At 35.8% G+C, this 20723-nt stretch overlaps 2 protein-coding genes across 7 annotated transcripts; one reads left to right on the top strand and one right to left on the bottom strand.

The window, feature by feature from the left end:
• Positions 1-11469: 11469 nt before the first annotated feature.
• LOC137732065 (expansin-A10) lies at positions 11470-13573 on the top strand. Its single transcript, XM_068471360.2, has 4 exons — positions 11470-11618; positions 11758-11894; positions 11993-12305; positions 12750-13573. Coding segments are annotated over exons 1-4 (759 nt in total). The 5' UTR covers positions 11470-11616; the 3' UTR covers positions 13057-13573.
• Positions 13574-14987: 1414 nt separating this feature from the next.
• On the bottom strand, positions 14988-19662 carry LOC137732514 (agamous-like MADS-box protein AGL30). 6 transcript variants are annotated; one of them, XM_088687465.1, is made up of 12 exons: positions 19176-19662; positions 18641-18893; positions 18077-18136; positions 17969-17987; positions 17768-17832; positions 17668-17683; positions 17472-17533; positions 17251-17347; positions 16721-16768; positions 16493-16620; positions 15890-16253; positions 14988-15489 (listed from the first exon to the last, which is right to left on the bottom strand). In XM_088687465.1, the coding sequence occupies exons 2-12, from the start codon at positions 18823-18825 to the stop codon at positions 15481-15483; spliced, it is 1053 nt and encodes a 350-aa protein (XP_088543591.1). In that variant the 5' UTR covers positions 18826-18893; positions 19176-19662; the 3' UTR covers positions 14988-15480. The 6 variants fall into 6 exon arrangements, with proteins under 6 accessions (XP_088543591.1, XP_068327937.1, XP_088543593.1 ...); XM_068471836.2 differs by having other exon boundaries at positions 14988-15492; XM_088687467.1 differs by having other exon boundaries at positions 14988-15492; positions 18077-18133; positions 19456-19654.
• Between the last annotated feature and the right edge of the window lie 1061 nt (positions 19663-20723).

A 20723-nucleotide genomic window follows, 5' to 3' on the forward strand; every position in this document is an offset into this window, starting at 1 on the left:
CTCCTCGTCCAAAACCACTAGGAGACAGATATAACACAAAAATATTTAGTTGTAGAGTTGATTCTGACAACTCACGAAGAAGAATTATCTCCTCCTTTACATCTAATAAATTTGACCTTCCAATCCTGTAAATATATAATTTATCCACTTGTTCACCATAACAATACTAAACCTAAAGATACAGTTAAAATGGCACAAGGTGTGAGGATGTATGCTAAGCAAAGAACACAATGGGGATGGGTTGACCAAGTGTTTAGCAAAATATCTCACTTAAGATTGAAAAATATATTTAGTGCTACGTCATTGTTTAGTTGTGCCCACATGAACGTTATTTCTAGCTTCGCCCTTGCCTTGACTAACTGACGTAATTTCGTTTTCCAAATGGGAGTGATAAAGTATGGCTAAGATTTTGAACTTGTCAAAGAATGTACAATTTGGTTAGTTTCCACCATCTCTCTCAATTTGTGGGAGCATCTTGTCATGTCTGAATCTAGTGTTCTAGTTATCCATAAACTTATCTTTTCGCAGCCGGCAATAGTAATGCGAAGTCTCTATTCAACTTATTTGATTAGCTTAATTCGTGAAAATATAACAAAGCTTCATCATGACAGATGTGTCACTTTTTTTTTTCTTTCTTTTGAACGACTTTATAAATTACAAGTGCTTGTTTTCTTGCAAGTCAAATTCAGTTGGCGCTCAAACTGAATGGAATAAGGTTAAGAAGAAAGTATTTTTCTGAGACAAAAGTAAAAACTTTAATTAGGTATTAGGTTGCATGCATGTTGGTTTAACTTGACAAAAGGGGTAAGGACGAAAATAGGTTCGAAACACCAGTCAGAACCCTACATGTCATTATGTAATCGGAGGATGTTTTTTTTTTTTTTCAAGTGTCTCTTCAATATATAATGATACGTAGTATTTTACATAAAAAAATCTCTCCTGGATCTAGCTCGAGCATGCAAAAACGCACGTGAAATTGTGAAATATCATCCATTAATAGCTTAGCGCGTAGCTTAATCTGATAACTAAACCTACCACTTAGAAGGCTCAGCCCACCCCGATATATTTGGCCGATCGAGTCAGTGCCTAAGCTGCATGCCCTGCATGTTCTTTAACTAGTTATCTGATAAGGTAATTATACCAGTTCCAGGCTGTTTAAATTTAATAACAAAAGATTAGGGTTTTGCTCCCTTAAGTATTTTTGTAATGAAGTTTGACACAAAAACATAGGAGTCCACAACCCGAAAGTAACAATTAAGGTGAGCTGCATGTGAGGGGGGGTCCAATTTAGAACAAGCGTGCATGAAGAACTTTATCAGTTGAGAGTTAAGAGGAAGTCCTAATCAAAAACTTATAGTGCTCCACATGATGGACTCTTTCATGTGGGATTGTTTCCTAACAAAGTAATTGATCTGCCCAACCAAACTTCACTCTCTTCTCTTCGAGTCCTAGCAATCGCCCGTCTCATGAAACCCATGACGACACGTGATATCTTTCAGACATCACTATTTAATGTTTTCAACATTCTTGTTTTATATGTCTCTCTTTCAAACTGTGATGTGAGATGTCTTCGTATTCATTGGTTGAGCCTTAAAACTAAAAAATAGTTCGTAATAAGTGGGTTTGCTTTTGTTTAGGGGTTCCAAAGCTCATCACCTTGTCATTGAGGCACGTCTTCAAACTCTGTACCACGTTTTAGTGGGTGACCTTGCATGTTGTCGTTCAATCGATTTTTACCTTTTTTATTATCGTCTTTTTTTTTCTTTTTCATTTGGTGCCGAGCTGGATTCAATTAGCAGTGAAATAGGGTTTTCTTCTTCTCTCTCATATATCAAACTCATACACCATTGTTGTCACATAAAAAGTTCCATTCGGACAGTCACACCCATGTCACGCTCACTCATATTTATCCTTTCCGAAAATTCTTTTCTCAATGTCTCGATTTTAATGGTTATCTTGATACATGGAGAATCCTAATCTAGCAAGGATCTAGATATTTTTTTTTTCCAACAAATATGCATATCAACGTTAACTTTTAATATGCTTTCTTCTTAAATACGAGAAATATCTTAAATTTCAGGTAGACGGGCCATGGGCTCACTCTAACAACACCGATACTGTCCCCACTTGGTCACCTGCTCAATCCGTCAGGCGTGGTGTTTTAATACAAAATGTCTTGGTGTTAGTTAAAGTGGGATAATTCTATTTAAAGGGCTTGTTCTCAAGCCTTCTGACCGATGTGGGACAGAGAAATTCTAACAAAATATGTATCAACAATTGTAGATCAAATCTCGATCTTTAAGAAGAGTATAGATAAAACTTAATAGGGCAATGCATTTTATGCAAATTAGCATTTTTTTTACCATTTTTTTTTGTCATGTTTAGACAACCCAATTATTCGAATTGAAAACTCTATGATCATTATATGCATGACATACGCCCAATGAAAGAAGAGTTTAATATGCAACTCCATATTAGAAAATCTCGTACTTTAGTTAGCCTTTTTTACTTTTTACTTTCCGTTCCAAGTGAGGCCTTCCACGCGTGATGCTATGACATACTGCATCCATGTGCCCTCCTAAATTTCTTACTCTGTATTTCAAGGTGTAGGACCATTTTGCCAGCTACTGGTGGTGGTGATAGAGTCCCTCCTAATTTAGCAGCCATTACTGTGAGATAGTTAATCTATATCCATCATAATATGGGCTTAATCCATTGCAAGACATTGACCAATTAGAAAGAAATTCAAGAATGGTAAAACTCCAAGCTTTTTTCTTTTATTTAAAATGAAATTCTTATTAATTGCATGTGGATATGTTCCCTTCTCCACACCTAAACAGAAAACTTGTTCCAAACGTTTCAAAAATATGAAATTCAAACGTCCAAGCAATTTTTTTTTAATTGATAGTTAAAGTAATGGTTGAATATTGTACTCCAACTTGAACCATCAACTATACATATATCGTCATTAACAATATAATTTGGTTGTATTTTTGTCTATTTTTAAGTGATAGGTCTTAAATTTGACTCTCTTAAATAACAAGTTCGATATCAAATTATTGTTCGGTCATCAAGTGAATGTAATATGCAAAGAAATAAGAGACGGGGAAACAAACACAGGGCATACGTGATTCACACTAGCTCGAGCTACGTCCACGAGGGTAGATGAGTTTTCATTAATAATCTAGAGTTTACATGATACAAAGATTTAAGCATAATTATCATTAGTGAGTTCTAATAATAGATTAATGAATCTTAGATCAGAAGAAGCTTAATTGTGGGAGAATGGTCTCTCTTTATAGTAGAGAGGAGTTCTATATTTTTATCTACAGTTAATGTAAGACTCTAAAAGTTTTATTCTAGAGATTTACACGTATCGATCAATCTCTTGACAAAAAAATTAAAAAATGAAAAAAGAGAAGCTTAAGTGCATCGGCTGGGGTGCCTTAGCACAAAACCTTCAGTGGGCCCTGAAAGTTTAAAGTTGACCAGTTGGGCACGTGCAATTGCAGGGGACGTAGAACTAGAAGTACAAGCACGTGCGTCGGTGAATGCAAGTGTGACTCTACGTACACACGTGATGGAACCCCCACGTTGTTGCTTGCGTACGATGGGGGAAAGATGTATGTTATATTGCTTCGAATGAAATCTAGAAAAATATATTTTCTCCTCATTTTCTATCCATTTTACAACAAATACTATTTAACTTCTTACACTTATGGAGCTATATATGTTTCGTTACCTGCAAATTATGAATTGACACATATATTAATTAAGGAACGAGAGAGAGCATCACAATATAAGAGAACCAAGAAAATGAAATTTCTATACAAAATTGTTAATCATATGATTATTACGTTAACCAAGGAAGCTTGTGATTTAGTTTTTTGTGCAGCAAGTAGCTAGGGTAAAACATATCTTAACTGTTGGTACAAAAAATAAAGCAACTGATTAAGTAGTACAGATTGCAATAAAGACGCTTTTTGCCCATAAGTCCAGGATACGCAAAAATTCTTCCGGAACGATTGAGAGTGGATTTTTGGACTGATAGTGTCGAGAAGGTGATGGGCCATACTTAACCCTAAGTAAGACAATTGCTTCTCACAACTAACCACAAACAAAAACAACTAATCATATTTATGATCGGATTAATTTGCGTATTGTATATGTCAGTTGCTTAGGGTTTCTTTCCGTAAAGTTCTGAATGCAAGTTCATGGTTTATGTCATGGAACCTTTGACATGGCTATACGGTTTTTATGATCTTAAACAGGTGCTCGAATTAGACCCATTTTGGATGAGTTCATCAGAGTTAGTTCTAGCTAGCAGTGTGATCTAAAACCAAAGGAGGCCGGTTGAGTAAATATTCCAACGCTGAAAATTGGAACTAATGTGTGGTTAACCATCACATCGATTTAGGTCATGTTTGTGCAACATGACTCAGGTTTTGTAGAAACAAATGGACTCGAAAATGATAGTTTTAAATGCTATTAACCCAAGATTCTATACTTCAAACCAATTTTTCAACAAAAAGATTACGTGACTAGAAGTTGGAAGCTGGATAACTTAAATATTAGGTTCGATAAGCTGGAATCTAACCTAAACCAAACATTCAGAATGTAAATTGCTTGCTGAAATCTAATAATATTCATTACAAAGTTTTTCTTCACGGGTACAATATATGTATGACATGTAAGAATAAAATCGCAACAACTTATCCAAGAAACAAGAATTCATCCAATTGAATCACACCTAGTCTAAATTTTGCATTTAACAGACTTAAGAACCAAAACCTTTTAGAACATACATGCATTGTTTGATCCTGATGAAGAAGCCATTGCAGCCTTTGTGTTCGAACCTTCTCCTCTTTTACAATCACAATAGCTTCTCTAATCAATAGGACTTAGAACAACATAAACTGGTATAGCTAGAGCAGTGGTTTCAACCATAAATATATAGTGCTCCTCTGTCCATTCCCTATCAAAATTGGACTGAGATTCAAGCTCATACAAACCATAAGGAATTACGAGACCTCATGAAGTTCCAACACTAAGTTCTTTTCCAAAACCAATTAGAACTTCTCTCAACTCTGTTATCCTAAAACAATAAGGATAACCTAAATAGTTTTAACCAAGACTTTTCCATATCAATCTCAAACACTACAACTAGTTCTTGTATCTGTTTCATACTCATAATCTTACATGACGTAGTACTTAGAAATGACCATTGTGAATTTGTGATAGTGAGGGGTCACGTAACATAAAAGTATCCAATAGATTTCCATGCATATTTGAACTATGGGACATGCATGACCCAAAGGGGAATAATGTGTAGTCATTTGACTCCGAACCTGTCTTACACTAATTTAAAATTCAAATCAAGATCCAATACAAACTTTTGCATATGTAACTTGCATTCCTCTCCTAGGGGATGAACTCATTTCATCCTTGTGAAAAACGTATCTTGACAGTATAAATTTTATAATTGGAATAGTTTAATTTCTTGACTTTCATATGAAAGTTCTTAACTTTTATCTGAAAGTTACTCCTACAAAAAATTCATTTCAATAGGAGATATATCACGTCATTCAAATGCATAGAACAAATCGACGGTGTAGCTACCAAGTAACATATTTATGATGAACTATCAGTTTATTTTATTCGTTTAGATGATTAAACAATCTTCAATTCACATGATTTTTTTAGGAGTAATCTTCAAATGAATATTTGAATAGTTCCAATCGTCGAATTTATTCCATCAAGATACGGTATTCACAAATGGGTATCCATAACCTTTTATGGTTTATTCTAATGAAAAAGTTAAGTGATCCATCATTAAAGGTTGTAACGAGAGGATCTATGCAAATCTTAAACATAATTAGTGTCGGTAACATTTTCTTCTTTCTGCAATATCACTGGACATCAACGTTTCTTTCAATAATAACACCAAAAAATAATGTGATACGCAAGTTGTATTTTAGTTGTTACAAATAAAAAAGTTTAAAGTAGTTTCAGATATAACATACAAAACACAATCATTGGTTAATCAGGGTTCAAAATTTTGAAACTTATTTTGGTTGCGTAATTTTACATTCATCAAATTACAAAACTAGAAGGACAATCATTTTTACTCTTCTTCCCGTTATGGAATGAAGAAACACTCAAAACTTTTTCCCCATCAACCCTAAACTTTGAAAGCACTTCACCAAATCTCCATTGGGTAGTTGGGAAGTGCTTTTACTGGCGCAGTGCTATGGAAGACAGAATCCTAGAAGTAGTTGGGTTGGTTAACCTATAACTGTAAGGCAGTTTAAAACATAAAAGAAAAGAGCAAAAAAAGAAAAGCAGTTCTGAGAAAAGCCAATCTGCCACAAAAGATATATATCTTCGATTCACGGGCTTGCTCTCCTCCTCACATTCCCTAATTCGTGCCTGCCTCCTTCTGCTTCTGCTTCTGATTCTAGAGAAATTAATGTCCTGGGGCTTTATTCCCCCTCCCCCAACATCCCCGTGCAAACTCAGCTTGTAATAAGAGAACAACATTCAAAACATATGGCGTATATTTGTCGTGTTCTCACACTGAAAAATATCTTCAAAATTACAACTTCTCCACCGTTCTTTATTTTATTTTTAATTTTTTAATTTTTGTTCATTCCAACTGGAGGAATTCTATTGCGGGAAACAGTTTTTTGTTTTTGTTTTTTTGTTTGATTGCTGGACGACCATATGTTGGTGGTGATTAGTTATTGATTGATCATATCTTTGTGCTGGAGATTGCTCCATATGATTAGCATGTGATGATCACTTTTAACAAGCACAACAAAAGAGGTGAGACAAGACATCAATATAGAGATTAATTAGGAGGAGTTGCTAATTACAGTCATCCTCACGGGGTATATAATTAGCACTTGCTGCAATCTAATCAAATCTTTAATTCCCTTTTAACAGATTCTTATACTGTTCCAGGAGAAAACACTACCATGCAAGTAAAGATTAGGTGTTCTGCACAGAAAGTTGAAATTTTATCGTAAAGGTATAAAATCATTGGTAAGACGAAGAATAGCTACAACTTATCAGGACATGCAGATTTTTATATACTGCAAAATGATAAATTTATTGATCCTCTCTACTATCTTCAGTCTAAAACTGTCATAGCAATAAAGTTTTACTAATCAACTATAAAGATAGCGTTCGCATGTCAAATTGTTCGTGTGTACTGCAATGATTTATGAATCCAAAATTTATTCAATATGAACTTACAAAAGGTTTACTTATTATATGTGTTTGTAGTTTTCTAACCGTTTAGATTGTAGATAATTGAGTAATTAACAAAAACTCGGGCTTAATATTGCACATCTAATGTTTCGACATTGTTCAGACGATCATGTATGATGGATGGTTTCATCACGAACATTAAGATTTAACAATCAAGACATCCGAAGTACGGGCATAACACCTAAAGAATTTGCGTCGATGTATTTGACTTGTGGTTGCAGCCTTGCTGGGTGCAGAGTATCAAATCCCGAACTTAGACAGGAGGGGCCACAGAAGGCGGTGAACCCCTTCGAAACAGTGAAAGGTGTGAGAAAACAGAAAAGGTTACAAAATGTAGAACGCCATCACCTTTTGATAGTGGTCAGAAATACTTGGGACCATGGACGGTCCAGATGGAATCTTACACAAAAGGGCACAGTTGAAAAAGCAACTTGGACTGAGGGACTATTTCATTTGGACATATCTCAACGACAAGTTGGTTATTGGCCGTTGAACTTTCAATTTTCAGATATAGTAAATCTGATAAAGGATTTTGTAGTGTAATTTTGAAGATCCTAGAAGCAGTCTAAGTGATACGTGTCAGTTATGTCGTTCATTTTTAAATTAAATCGTTAAATCAAATATTACGACTGTATGTTTTGATATCTACGAAAGTGTCTCAAATTTTAGACAAATTGCAGTGCAATTTTTGCATATCAGATTCGATTTTGAAATGCGTTGTCTGTTTCAATGTTGTGTTATTTTCATCTGGGTTTTATAATTTAATGGTTCTGAGTGGAAAAATCTATGAGAAAACAAAAAATTAAAAAGGAGAATCGGAGAGAAGCCAAATGGGTTTTGAAAAAAGGACAATAAGCCAAACAATTGCATGTGCAGCTGCTGCAATTTGGCGCCGTTAAAGGCCTCAATGAGTCTCTTTCACCAGACAATCGGCACGTATGTTGAAAAATCCACGTAGTTAAAGTAAGTTAGCCAGTGCCAAGAATGTTACTTTTACCGCAATCAAACACGATAATCTATATTCTAAATTGTTCTTCAATGCGTATAATTTAGTTGATTAAAAGCATTTGCATTTTATTTGGTGTTCTGTATTTAAATTTTCAACCTTAAAATTTAATATAGATTGTCCTATATTTTAATATGTGGAAAAAAAAATTCAAATATTATATTTTAATACGCGTAATAAAAAAGATTAAATTAAAAGTTAGTCGCAAGGTTCCACCATAAATTAATTCGCAATATGATAAGTAGTCCAGCCTCTTATAAAGCCTTGTATGGTTTGGTTCCTCATCGATGTGGCACTTTGTCCTCACATTCTTACACACTTCTCTCACATATGGTGAATTTTCAAGCCTAACACGTGGACAATACAAATGACGTATCGTGGAACCCATGTGACCGTTGAGCTTCTCACGTGAGCCAACTTGTTCTGATCCCATAAAGAAGTTGAGATTTCATTATAAAACCAATGATAATATGGAAAGTAGTTCAACCTCTTATAAGCACTTGTATTTTTTTGTCTCTCACCGACGTGGGAATACTATCATTGACACACCTAATGCATATATGTCAAACAACTGAACTTTGCATGTTCTCATCCGTGCGAATCAAACTCGAAACATCCTCCATTAAAACTCATCTCAATTACGATTAAACTTGCCTCAAATTGCCAATTTTCTTTTGTTTTTGTGAACGGTACACATGATAATGAAGCCGTACAATATGAGAGATAGCGTGTAAAAAATAAAACTTTTGAAGTCAATGAGCATGGTTACTGCTGCTACCATGAATTACGTACAAGACCTCAATTTTCTACTCCGTAATTTGGACACTAGTTAAGATGATTAAAACACTAATGCCGAGAATCATGGTCTTATTAATATTTCGCCAACCAAGCTGTACTCAAGACGTTGTCGTATTCCATGCAAATCTTATCTTATTAATAATAATCAAGATTTAAGATCTTGTGTTTAGATTATGTGATTAGCAACCACCATTAATTAAATATCAGAGGAAAATGTTGGAGTAAAATAACAGACCCATAGTTAGAAGCCGCTCACAGGTTTGTCACTTGTGTTAATTTCATAAGTCAAACAACAACCACCATGTGTGTTTTTCTTTTTAAATTAAGGCATTGGCGTTATCGACTATAGTATTCACTTTTACTTGTGTAAGGTCTCAAATTTAGTTCATATTAGATGACGATTATCAATATCTAGTTATGGTTAGATCATATTGTTGCTTACCCACGCACCCCATTTCGAGTTAAATATTGTTGTATTGAAAAAGCAACCTAAAAGAATACTTGCATCTACCGTAACGATGCATCCTGGACGGAGCCATGAGATTAAATTAAAATTTTGATACAATATATTAAATTATTGTCCAACAACATGATTTTGGGTAACTGGTGTTTAGAATGGTAAAGTTGTAAACCATTAGCTAATGAAAATTTTACATGGCTCGGAAGGGTGTAAGGATAAGAAAAGTATAGGACGTGAGAGCGTATGTTGTGTTGTGTATGGAATGAGACTTCATTTATGAATATATATATAAGTAATTTGTAGTTTTAATTAGTACATTTTTCAAAATAAAAAAAGTTGAGTGGGAACAGCTGCCCTAATAGGTATATGCGGCCTCCATCCATGGGTTCACCGATGGCTGCACATTTTTGTTCACTTAGTTGCGATTAACATTTTTATTTTGTAATTCTTTTGTCTAACGATATTCGTATGATTTGTTAATCACATTTGAGAGGCAAAGGAAAGTACAGTCTTGAAGTGGAAGCAAGTAAAGAAAATAAATAAATAAAAAGTTGGGAATTAATTTAATTAGATGGAGGTCTTGTTCAACTAGAAGACACGTAAGCAGCTAAAAATGTCATCACCCATGTGCTTCTGCATGTGTACGTGGACCTTTTGCTTTGTTTTTTTTCAGATTTTCTTCCTGTTATGATTTGACAGAATCATCCTCTGTTGTAACCCAACCTATTCACATGAAAACGAAAGGAAGATTACAGTAATTTAATATATAACTACAATAAAAATTATATATAACCAGTCCTCGGTTACGTAACGTCACATTTATTATATCAAAACATCTCGATAATAATGAATTTGTTTCATGTAAATTGTTCATGATTTTTTTTTTAATTGTTACAGAGAAGAGATGCCATTTAATGAAGAAGGATGAAATTCTCATGGATTCATGGGTCAAAAATGCTCATTCAATTCGTTTACCAGAAAAGATTTGGGAATTGAATTCCTCCTTTCCTGCTCCAAGTCCTAATAAACGGCTGTGTAATTAAAAGCTTCTCTAACTGTGTGAGACATGTGTCTCAATGTGTGCCATTGCAGAGAAACAAGAGGGACACAGACACAACACATTTCTCAGTCTCTCTCTCTCTCTCGTGGGTGGGACAGCAGAGTTGTGCTTGTGGTGCAGAAATAAAATCAGCCCTGCAAATTTTTATTCATGCACATTCAATTATGCAATAATCTAAATAAAGTTGGAAGCTTTCTGTTAGGTAAGAGCGATTCTGTCCGCAGCAAGAAAACCCAGTTCACCAAAACTCTTTAAGCTGTTTTCAAATGGTTGTTGTGGTGAGTAAGGGCTTTTCGGAGTGAATTAATATATCTTAATAAATCTATATTATTTCATTTTTAATCGGTTAATAACAGTCAATTCGCTCTCTTGCGTTTGAGTTTGAATCTCTTTTCCTCTCCCATAACAGATTAAGCTAGATGTGAACTATACTTGTTGGCATAGGGCGGTTTGCTAGCACATTTCTACCTAAGTTCGAATCTCAATTTTCAGAAACTAAATTAGTTTAAAAATCGTTTAGATAAAAGAATAATAATAATCTAAATAATGAAAAAAAGAGGAAAAGTAAAAGCAGAGAGAAGCATAAAGGAGGGAAAAGGGTATTTGCAGCAAATGGGCAATGCTTGCATGCGAGGATATGGATTCTATAGAATCATCATCTGTCAAACCCCCAAAAAAGGGCCATCTCTCATTTGCATTTGGGAAATTTCCCCCACAAAACCACACGCTTTGTCCTTCAAAACTGCCCTTCCACCTCAAAAGGTCGTGTTTTTAACTATTTCAAAACCAGTTAGCCCCCTAGCAGTTTATGGTCCCCTCTAAAAAACTTAACAGAAAATTAATATTTTTTTTAAAAAAGTCTGTCAGTGACCCACTGGTCATGGTGGCTAAACAACCCTACCCCTTACCCCCAAAGTTCTATATAATCCCCCCAAACCCCCTCCCACATTCCTCACTCATCTGCCTCCTCGCATTTCCTCTCCCCTGTTTTTTTCCAAATCTCATTCGTTTCCAATCCAAATGTAATAATCTTGTCCCTCTCTCTCTCTCTCTCTCTCTCTCTCTCTCTCTCTCTCTCTCATTTCCCTTTTTAGTTAGAAATAACAAACAAAATGATGCATTGTTACATAAAATGCTGAATGGTTTTACTTATGTGTGCAGGAAAATGGCTTTTCCATCTGGGTTTTTCTTGGTGGGTATTCTTGCAATGTTGGTGGCCTCTGCGCATGCTTACGGCGGAGGGTGGGTTAACGCTCGCGCCACTTTCTACGGCGGCGGTGACGCTTCTGGCACAATGGGTATGCACCAAAACTAAAAAAGATTCCATTTTTACTTCCTGTTATCAAATTTAAGCACTCTCTGACCTATGTGAATTTTTGGGATTTTGTTTCTGAAGGCGGAGCTTGTGGGTACGGCAACCTCTACAGCCAGGGGTACGGAACCAACACGGCGGCCCTGAGCACTGCTCTGTTCAACAATGGGCTGGGGTGCGGATCTTGCTACGAGATTAGGTGTGTGAACGACCCCAAGTGGTGCCTGCCCGGCTCCATTGTGGTCACCGCCACCAATTTCTGCCCGCCAAACAACGCCCTCCCCAACAATGCCGGCGGCTGGTGCAACCCTCCCCAGCACCACTTCGACCTCTCTCAGCCTATCTTCCAGCACATTGCCCAATACAAAGCCGGAGTTGTGCCTGTGTCCTACAGAAGGTAAAACCTACTGAAATTTCAACGTTTCATAGATAAAGATCCAAACTTTATCCCAAAAAATCACTAATTTTGTTGTGGGTTATTTCTGAAAATTGCTAATTTTTTTGGCAGTTTTAACAAAAAGCTACGGTACTATTTAATTTAACGAAAAATCATATTTTTACACTAAAAAATCAATTCTGATATCATTCACTTATCTTTTATTTTGTTTTTATCATTAAAACTTAAAGTTTTCAAATCATTTTCATTAGTTTTGTTAATTTTTTTGAATTTTAACAAAATCCAGACTTTTAAATGAAAAGGGCATTAAAGGAATTTCACAACGAAAATTTTGTTTGGAGAATGACATGCATATGGATGGGGGATTTTTTTTTTTTTTTGCCCCTTAATGAGTCACAGAAGTTTGGAATACTTTTCTAATTTTATTTTGTTGGGGGTTTGTAGGGTACCCTGCAGGAGAAGGGGAGGCATCAGATTCACAATCAACGGTCACTCCTACTTCAACCTGGTCCTCATCACAAACGTTGGTGGTGCCGGTGATGTGCACTCTGTTTCCATCAAGGGGTCCAGATCCGGCTGGCAAGCAATGTCCAGAAACTGGGGGCAAAACTGGCAATCCAACAGCTACCTCAACGGCCAAGCCCTCTCTTTCAAGGTCACAACCAGTGACGGCCGTACTGTTGTGTCGTACAATGCTGCCCCAGCCGGGTGGTCCTTTGGGCAGACCTACAGTGGTGCCCAATTCCGCTAGGTCACCCCCCACCCCGCCATCTAATTTACCCTCTATCCTTACCCATTTCCTAGGTCATTAAATATATATACTGAGTATTAAATCTTAATTAAGATTAGTATGACTCTTAAGTGTACTAAGATATTAGTTAGTATTCTGAGTCGTTGAGTCAAGGTCGTTGGCCTCTGCGGTCAAAAGTGAGAAGGGCTTATTTTAAAAGGGCTCTCTCCCATCAAATTTTAATTTTTAAGTTATATGTGTCTTAGGTGTAGGGTACCCTACCATCTTTGGGAACTCTGACTCCTTCTTGGGTATTGTATTTTTTACTTCTGCGGTAATTGTAAAAGCGGAAGTTGGCAGAGGTTGTGGACTTTGACCACCCGCCATTCGCATTCTGGCTTGCTTTGGAGGGGCATTGTTGTAAATCTGCCGAGGCTGATCAGTAATTCAGTATTGTCCTTGGTTGTTATATTTGAATATTGAAGACTAAATGTAAATTTTCCATTTTCTACTAAGTAATGGATTTGCTAATTTATTATTCCTTGCTTCCCATTTATTTCTCCTTTAACAAACAATCAATTATTTTTTATCTAATTTGTGCTTTTTTCAATATAATAATTCGGACAGAGATCTAATCTGGACTGTTGGGGGCGTAAAGATTAATCAATTCAAACCACTAAAACTCGAATTCGACCGTCTTTATTAACTCATCCCGCTAACGTACTTCACACAAACAAAAAATTCTGATTTTTCTTTCACATAAATTAAGAGCTCCAATTTTTTTTTGCACATAAAAATATGGGTTACACCAGTTGATTAGAGTTTTGTGTGCTCGTAGCACTCAATTCAAACTATGGAAATGAGAGAAAAACCATGAATCTATGGGTACGGGCCTGCTATCTATAATCAACACGGGTAGCAAATAGTGAATCTAACCCAACCAAACAGCCTAAACCAAAAGGGCCAACATAAGACATAACGTCATGATATTTAGAGAGGAAATCTAGTAGGAAAGCATGATTACGTAGCTCGCTAGCTGGTTAGCCACTCACAAGGAGTAATATTATCATTCACTGAGAATTTGTAACTACGTGAGGCGGATGGTACCCTAACGTAAGAGGGCACATTCCGTTGTGAGTGTGACCCGATCAATCATGCGGTTAGGCTGCCCTACTGAGATACTTTCTTCTATCCTTTACATTACAGCCCCCCAAAACAAGATACAGTAAACCAAAGTTATTTCACAAGACATGAGATTAACAACCGTAAATCTAGCTATTTTCACAAGGCAAATATAATAAATCTGTGACCAGAAATTTTGAGTGGTGGGACTGATAATTTGGTTGGTGTTGTACAACGTTACATGAATTGGAGTAAAAAATCTTCCGTAAAGATTTCATCTTAAAATTTCGATGTCTCGTCCATTGTCCCCTTGCTTTCCATGTCCCTTTCAAAATAGATTGCCTCAAAGATTCATACCAGTTAGCAACAAAAGACTTACCACAGAGAAAACCTACGCAGGAAACTCCACATAAAGGAAACTTTTTTTTGTGTGGTTCCAGTTAAATGTTTTGCAGTGTGTATCGACACTCGACAGACAGCAACATGGAATTGTAGCGGTTCATGTGTATTGAATAGAACACGTATACTTTTATATCAATAAAACATTCCCGTACTTACTAATATACATGAGACTCACATGCAATGATAGCGGTCAATATGTATTTTTGGATTCTAGACTTTAATTTCTAGTTTATAATTTTCACGCTTTAAAAAGTGTAAACCGAAACCATGTCCCTCCAGGGACGTCTGTAAAATTGGCACGAACGAAGAAGAGAAGATTTAGCATGGCCTTTTGCACGTGTAGGACATTATTCTGCAGATAGTTGCCTTGTGGTTCCAACTGATGTTTTCCAGTGTCTAAGACAGCAACAAGAAATAGTGGACATTAATTTACACACAAAAAAAATGGAATTGTAATTTTTTTTTCCCAATATGTTATGTTTTTTGTATATTGTTATATGTACTTTTATTTACAGCTCAGATTACTGAGAGGGGAAGCAAGGGAAGGCAATGTCCTAAACTGCCGCTAGAAAACTTGACAGCCAAGACATGGGGGTGAGGAGGGAGCAAAAAAAACTCAACCGAACACCTATATTTCTATATATAATGAACGTATAATTGATCTCTCGTTGGAGGTTTGGTGCTTCATTCTTCGGGCATCAGCACCGTCGTTCCTTCCGCAAGGGTACTAATGACTATGACAGGGCCGTTTATGCGTTGAACCTGCGCTGTACACTCGGTGGTTGCCTTATATTTTACCACGACAAAAAAATATATAATGACCACAAAAACCTTGATGGATGAGTAGGTTTTTCAAGCATTCGAGCAGATTTCTCCAGCAACTCCCCATCGGTGGATGAACGACAAAATCACCCATGGACTTCAGTTTGTCTGCTGCATCAAGCAAAAGAGATGGTTTCAATACAATACAGAGAAGTAAACCTTTGAATTAGTATGACAAAATATTGCAAATTTGCAATACAGAGAATGTACTTCAGTTTGTCAACGGAATACAGAAATGCTTTCTAAGGTAGAATAAGTCAGGTTACGCAACGGGGAGGAAAACAATTGACTCTGCAGTTTATCTCCAAAGAAAAATAAATTGAACTACATTTTAGCTGAATGGACAATCACATTACAGTATAATATACATAGAGAAAGCAATATTATAAAATGCAATGTCTAGTTTTCATGCAAGGTAATTTGCTACTTCAGCCATATACAGCAAAGGAAGCCATGCTAGTAACAAGCAAGAAAAATTAATTGAGAAGATCTGGGAAGAAAAACTGACCTGGGAATATAAATGCTCGTCAAACATGGTAACCGCACAAGGACCAGATGTAGAAGCCCAACTATGCTGAGTAGGGTAAAACTCAGGTCTAGGAGCTTCAAAGCTTCCATTAACATGATACTCAACAGGGTTTTCTTGAGGACTCATTTCTGCCGGTGGTTGGAATTTCGTATCAGTCATCATATTAAGATTGTACGGCAGATAGGGAAATTGCCCACCCAGCTGTAGCCTCAGTGGTGCGGTTCTGCTCAAGTCATTAAGAATACCGTTTTCTTGTTCAGAAGTTGAAATCTCTGGACTTTTTCCTGTGCCAAGGTAACCGGAATAACTCCCAAAGGAGGAACTTGCTGAGCATTCCATGTCCCTATGACAGGAAATTCTTCCAGTGAGTAACACTTACAAGATAAAGCAATCCACCATTAGATGAATTTCACAGTTTTTTTTAATTAACAAAGAAATAGATGAAGGAGCCATTTAATGTTCTATGTTATAATGAACTTCATCTCATCATAGAACATGTTGCTTTTCTTTTCAACTATATTTTCATCTTACACAACAAAACTTCCTAGGAGAGCTAGTATGTACTTCTGAACAATCACCCACCTATGCGGAAGCAAGGTCGTGTCCTCAGGTAAAACCATATGTCGGCTTTCATTAGTAGGAATCCATGACAAAGGTTGGAACTGTTGCTCAGCATTCATGCTGAAGGGTATATGCAACCCATTTTGGAACTGCAAGATGAGAACCATAAAGATATTATGTTTGCCAATATCAGTAAGTAAATAACACCTTAAAAAAGTTTCTTGTAACAGAAAAGAAGCAATGCTTTACCTGACTAGTGCATTCTAACGACATAATTTGCTGCTTTTGTAAATTTTCCTGCCAATGGAAAATTAGATTGCATAGTATCAAGAGGTGCAGTAGCATCAGAACTAAAGGTAGCACAAGGTCACTTGAAAACTACAGAGAAAGGATACTCAGAAAATTATACACTCCTCATTTGTATGTAATTGTCAACGCTTTCTTGCTAAAACTCCAATGATGTCATACTCACTACTATTCACATACATTCCCAAATTTAATAAGTAATCAAATTCTAAATTGCTACAGTCTAAGGCAGTACATCGTTTCCGCAACTTCCAATTATCAGTGGTAACATTTCAGTAGCATATAATATTGGAGAGCTAGGCCAATTACAATAATCAGATAATTTTAAAAAATTTTAAAATTTTGAACCAGACAATGAGAACACTTCATAGTTTCGACCCTGTCAAGCGCAAGAATTCTAACATCGGGCGGGTATATACACTAAATTTCTTCATATGAAACCTATTTAACCTACACTTGGATGCAGAGGATACCTTATGTGTTCGAATCTGGTTAAGCGATTCTCTAAGTGAATCTTCCATTTGGCCCAACTGTTCTACACTGTTGATCTTATCAGGGCTAGTCCAGCAGCTGCAGAATTCAAGATTGGAAAAGCATTTGTTTAAGGGGGCATATACCATAGTAAAATTTCACTGGAACATAAATTAATGAAACGTAAAATATGGCTCTCCAACCCAAATTTTCAGGTATTCACCTTAGTCTCTTTTTTATTTCGGAAAGTTGGGCTTGCAATAAGCTAGACTGGTTACTCAGGTCCTGTCGAAAAGAGAGAGAGAGAGAGAGAGAGAGCGAGAGAGAGGAATATAAAAAGCATGCAACAATGAAAAGTTAAAGACCAAGAGACTCGAATGGTGAAATATCACACTGGAAATATGGGTTTGCATTCTTACCTCAATCGTTTGAGAACTGAAACAAAAAGAAAAGAAAACATATTAATTGTAATTCCATGATTTCTGACAAAATTTTAACCCCGTGTGTTAGCTTGTGTACCTTGTACCCAAAAATTCTTGTATATTAACATCATGATCCAACTTCTTGAATGTTTTCTTCAGTGCCTACACTTTCAACAAGAAAACAGAAAATTAAGTAAGAGACAGCAGTAGTAGTATCTAGGTAATATCCGAAAAGAAAAAAAAAAGAGAACAATAACATCATTAATAAATAAATACAAGGTTATCAAAGGGGACTCACTTCAAGGCTTTCCAATTTCCTGTTAGAATCCAAAGAAAATAAATTTAGATAGGATACTTTGAAACTTAAATTCAGATACATGATTGTTTCTTTGAGCGAAGAAATTACCTTTTAGCTCTTTCCTGTGGAGTAAGCTGAGCAAACTTCGCTATAACCTCTTCGATGCTACTAAACTCAACAAGATAAAAGAAAAGGCCGAGTTACTGATGACAATGGTGATTGATTCCCAGCGAAAGGTTATATTCTTACAGACGGATGCACACAAAACAAAAGTTCATAGACACTTGATGATATAAATGCAAGTGCATTATCGTCATACAGCCCCCGTTACCAATATGCCAAAGATACTAACCTCCATTTAAGAATAGAGCAATCAGATTTGTTCAGAATTAACAGAAAACAATTAAAACATTAGGGTAGGTCACGTGATCTAAAGAATTCTAAGTTCCTTACTAATTCTTTACTAATGAATTAAGGTGCCTTACACATGAAACATATCCCCCCAAATCAACTGCTTCAATTAACTAAAAAGCTTAATCTGATAAACCTGCATAGTTTTCAAACGCAAACACAAAAACCTTGTGCGCGTCTTTACATACCATCATCTAAACAGGCTATAAATTCTTTAATTTGTTACTATATTAGAATGAATGTACAGTTGTAGATACATACCTGCGTTTGCCACTGCACAAAGAAGGTTTTCCAGTCGGCGAAAACATGAGAAGGACAATGTCAATGTCGCAAAGTATAGATAATTCATTAGCCTTTTTCATGATGCCGTTCTTCCTTTTAGCATATGTTGCTTGACGCCCATTTGTATTCTCCAACCTCTTAATCTTTAGCTTTACCCTTCCCATCCTGCACTTTCGACCGCGAATCTTAAGCTTGAACTCCCCTTCTTTGACAGTCCAAAATATCGAAAAGCCTACCCCAAACACAAAAACCAATCATTTCTTCATCACAATATATCCAACCACACCTAGTTCAATGTCCTAACTCACATAATTCAGCAACCAATTTAAAACTCTAAACAAATATTAGCAAGATATGAACATGCTACCGAAAGTTTGCAAATTTATCAACGCTAATCACCAAATTAAATCTTACATAATCAGGGGTGATTAAAATTGCATTAAGCCCAGATAAGAAAACCAAGATTCAACAAAATCCCAATTGAGAATTGGAGCTAAAAATCGAAAGACAATACCTTTTCCGAGAATCAGAGACTTGTGGAAGATATTTGAGAAAAATAAGGCATAAATAGTAAAAGGCAAAAGGGATATCTAAAAAAACACAAAAAATGGAAACTCACCCTGAAGAGGAAATGAAACAGGGGAGTTTTTAGAAAAATATAATCCAAACGTCGGAAAATGTCGGAACACAGGGGGGGGGGGGGAGAGAGAGAGAGAGAGCCAACAGGGAGGAGATTCAAAAGGCAGAGAGAGAGAGACGGAGAGAGAAAAAGAGAAGGGTGTGTGTGAGCTTACATATAGCTTTGCATAACACGACCGGGTGACCGGAAAATTCGGGTAAACGAAATTAGCGGGAGAATCGGAAACGTCGGAAATTCCCAAACCAACCAACCAACCAAAAGCAATTTCTTTTAATTTTGTGTCTCCATCGCCCTCCTCCTTCCTCCTCCGACTCTGTCCTCTGATGGCACGCAGGTTTCTGTTTTTCCAACATGTTTTTCCGGGTCGTCGTCAGTCGGTGGGTTTTGGAATTTAAATTTTGTGCAATGACTTTTTTGCCCTTGCCTTCCCTCACATTTTGATACAGAAGATAATGGCTTTATGGCCATTTTGAAAAGAAGATGGATTATCTGCCCTCCTATTTCCAAACTCTCTTTGTATTTTTTCGTGATATATGGTCACGGTTAAGCCACGTCAATATTTTATATTAATTTTTTATATAAATAATAAAACAAAAAGTAATAGGAATATAAAATGTTAACGTAGCTTAACTGTGACTACATAAACAGAAGGACATAAGGAGAGTAGAGTATGGAAATGAAAGGGTAGACAATCCACCTCCTTTTGAAAAACAACTAAATGGTGGGAAATCGTTTAATTATGCAGTTATCTACGTATGATTATTCAATTCAATGAAATTAATTGTAATACTCGCCAGATTGAAGGTGAATATTTGTAAATAAAGTCCAAATTATTTTTATTCACTCAAATTTTGCCAGCATCAATATAAAATTTGGCTAAGATAAGAAAAAAAAAATATTATTAGCACTTTAAAATTCTTCTTTTATATTTTAAAATTTTAATATTTTAAAGAAAATACACTTAAAAAGAGTGCAAAATGATTTTTTTTTTTTTTTAAATGCAAACAACAGTTTCCTCCCTGAAAAATAACGTTTGTTTTATCATTAGATTTGTTTTTTTGCAGAATCCAATCAAGAAAATTTTAATTCACCATATTAGATGATCTTCAACAATTTTGTTAATTTTTTTCTAGTTTAACATATGAACAGTGTTGAAAACTACTTTATAATTTTTCATCTCTAAAACGTCTCTATGTTAATCAATTTTGAATATTTTATTATTAAAAATTTATTCTATTTAATATTTTTTATCATGGAAAAAACTCAATCTACTAATTTTCTAGAACCATCTTCTCTCTTTTCTTTTCTCCTTGACTCATCGGTCCACATATCAATTTTATATTATTAACTTTTTAACATTTAGCATTGAACAACGGCTTTATAAACTTAAAAGCAATTGTTCACTTGCTACTAGTTGACGAT

This window comes from Pyrus communis, chromosome 16, assembly GCF_041283825.1.
Source record: "Pyrus communis isolate YQ-2024b chromosome 16, ASM4128382v1, whole genome shotgun sequence".
In the NCBI taxonomy this organism is placed as follows: Eukaryota; Viridiplantae; Streptophyta; class Magnoliopsida; order Rosales; family Rosaceae; genus Pyrus; species Pyrus communis.

Bases quoted from the DNA above. Each gene is read 5' to 3' on its own strand.
- LOC137732065 (XM_068471360.2), top strand. The intron at 11,895-11,992 runs GTATGCACCAAA...TTGTTTCTGAAG, and splicing joins TGACGCTTCTGGCACAATGG to GCGGAGCTTGTGGGTACGGC. The intron at 12,306-12,749 runs GTAAAACCTACT...GGGGGTTTGTAG, and splicing joins GTGCCTGTGTCCTACAGAAG to GGTACCCTGCAGGAGAAGGG.
- LOC137732514 (XM_068471836.2), bottom strand. From the start codon at position 18,825: ATGGGAAGGGTAAAGCTAAAGATTAAGAGGTTGGAGAATACAAATGGG. The intron at 17,348-17,471 runs GTGAATACCTGA...TGAATTCTGCAG, and splicing joins GAAATAAAAAAGAGACTAAG to CTGCTGGACTAGCCCTGATA. The intron at 16,769-17,250 runs GTATCCTCTGCA...TTCCATTGGCAG, and splicing joins ACCAGATTCGAACACATAAG to GAAAATTTACAAAAGCAGCA.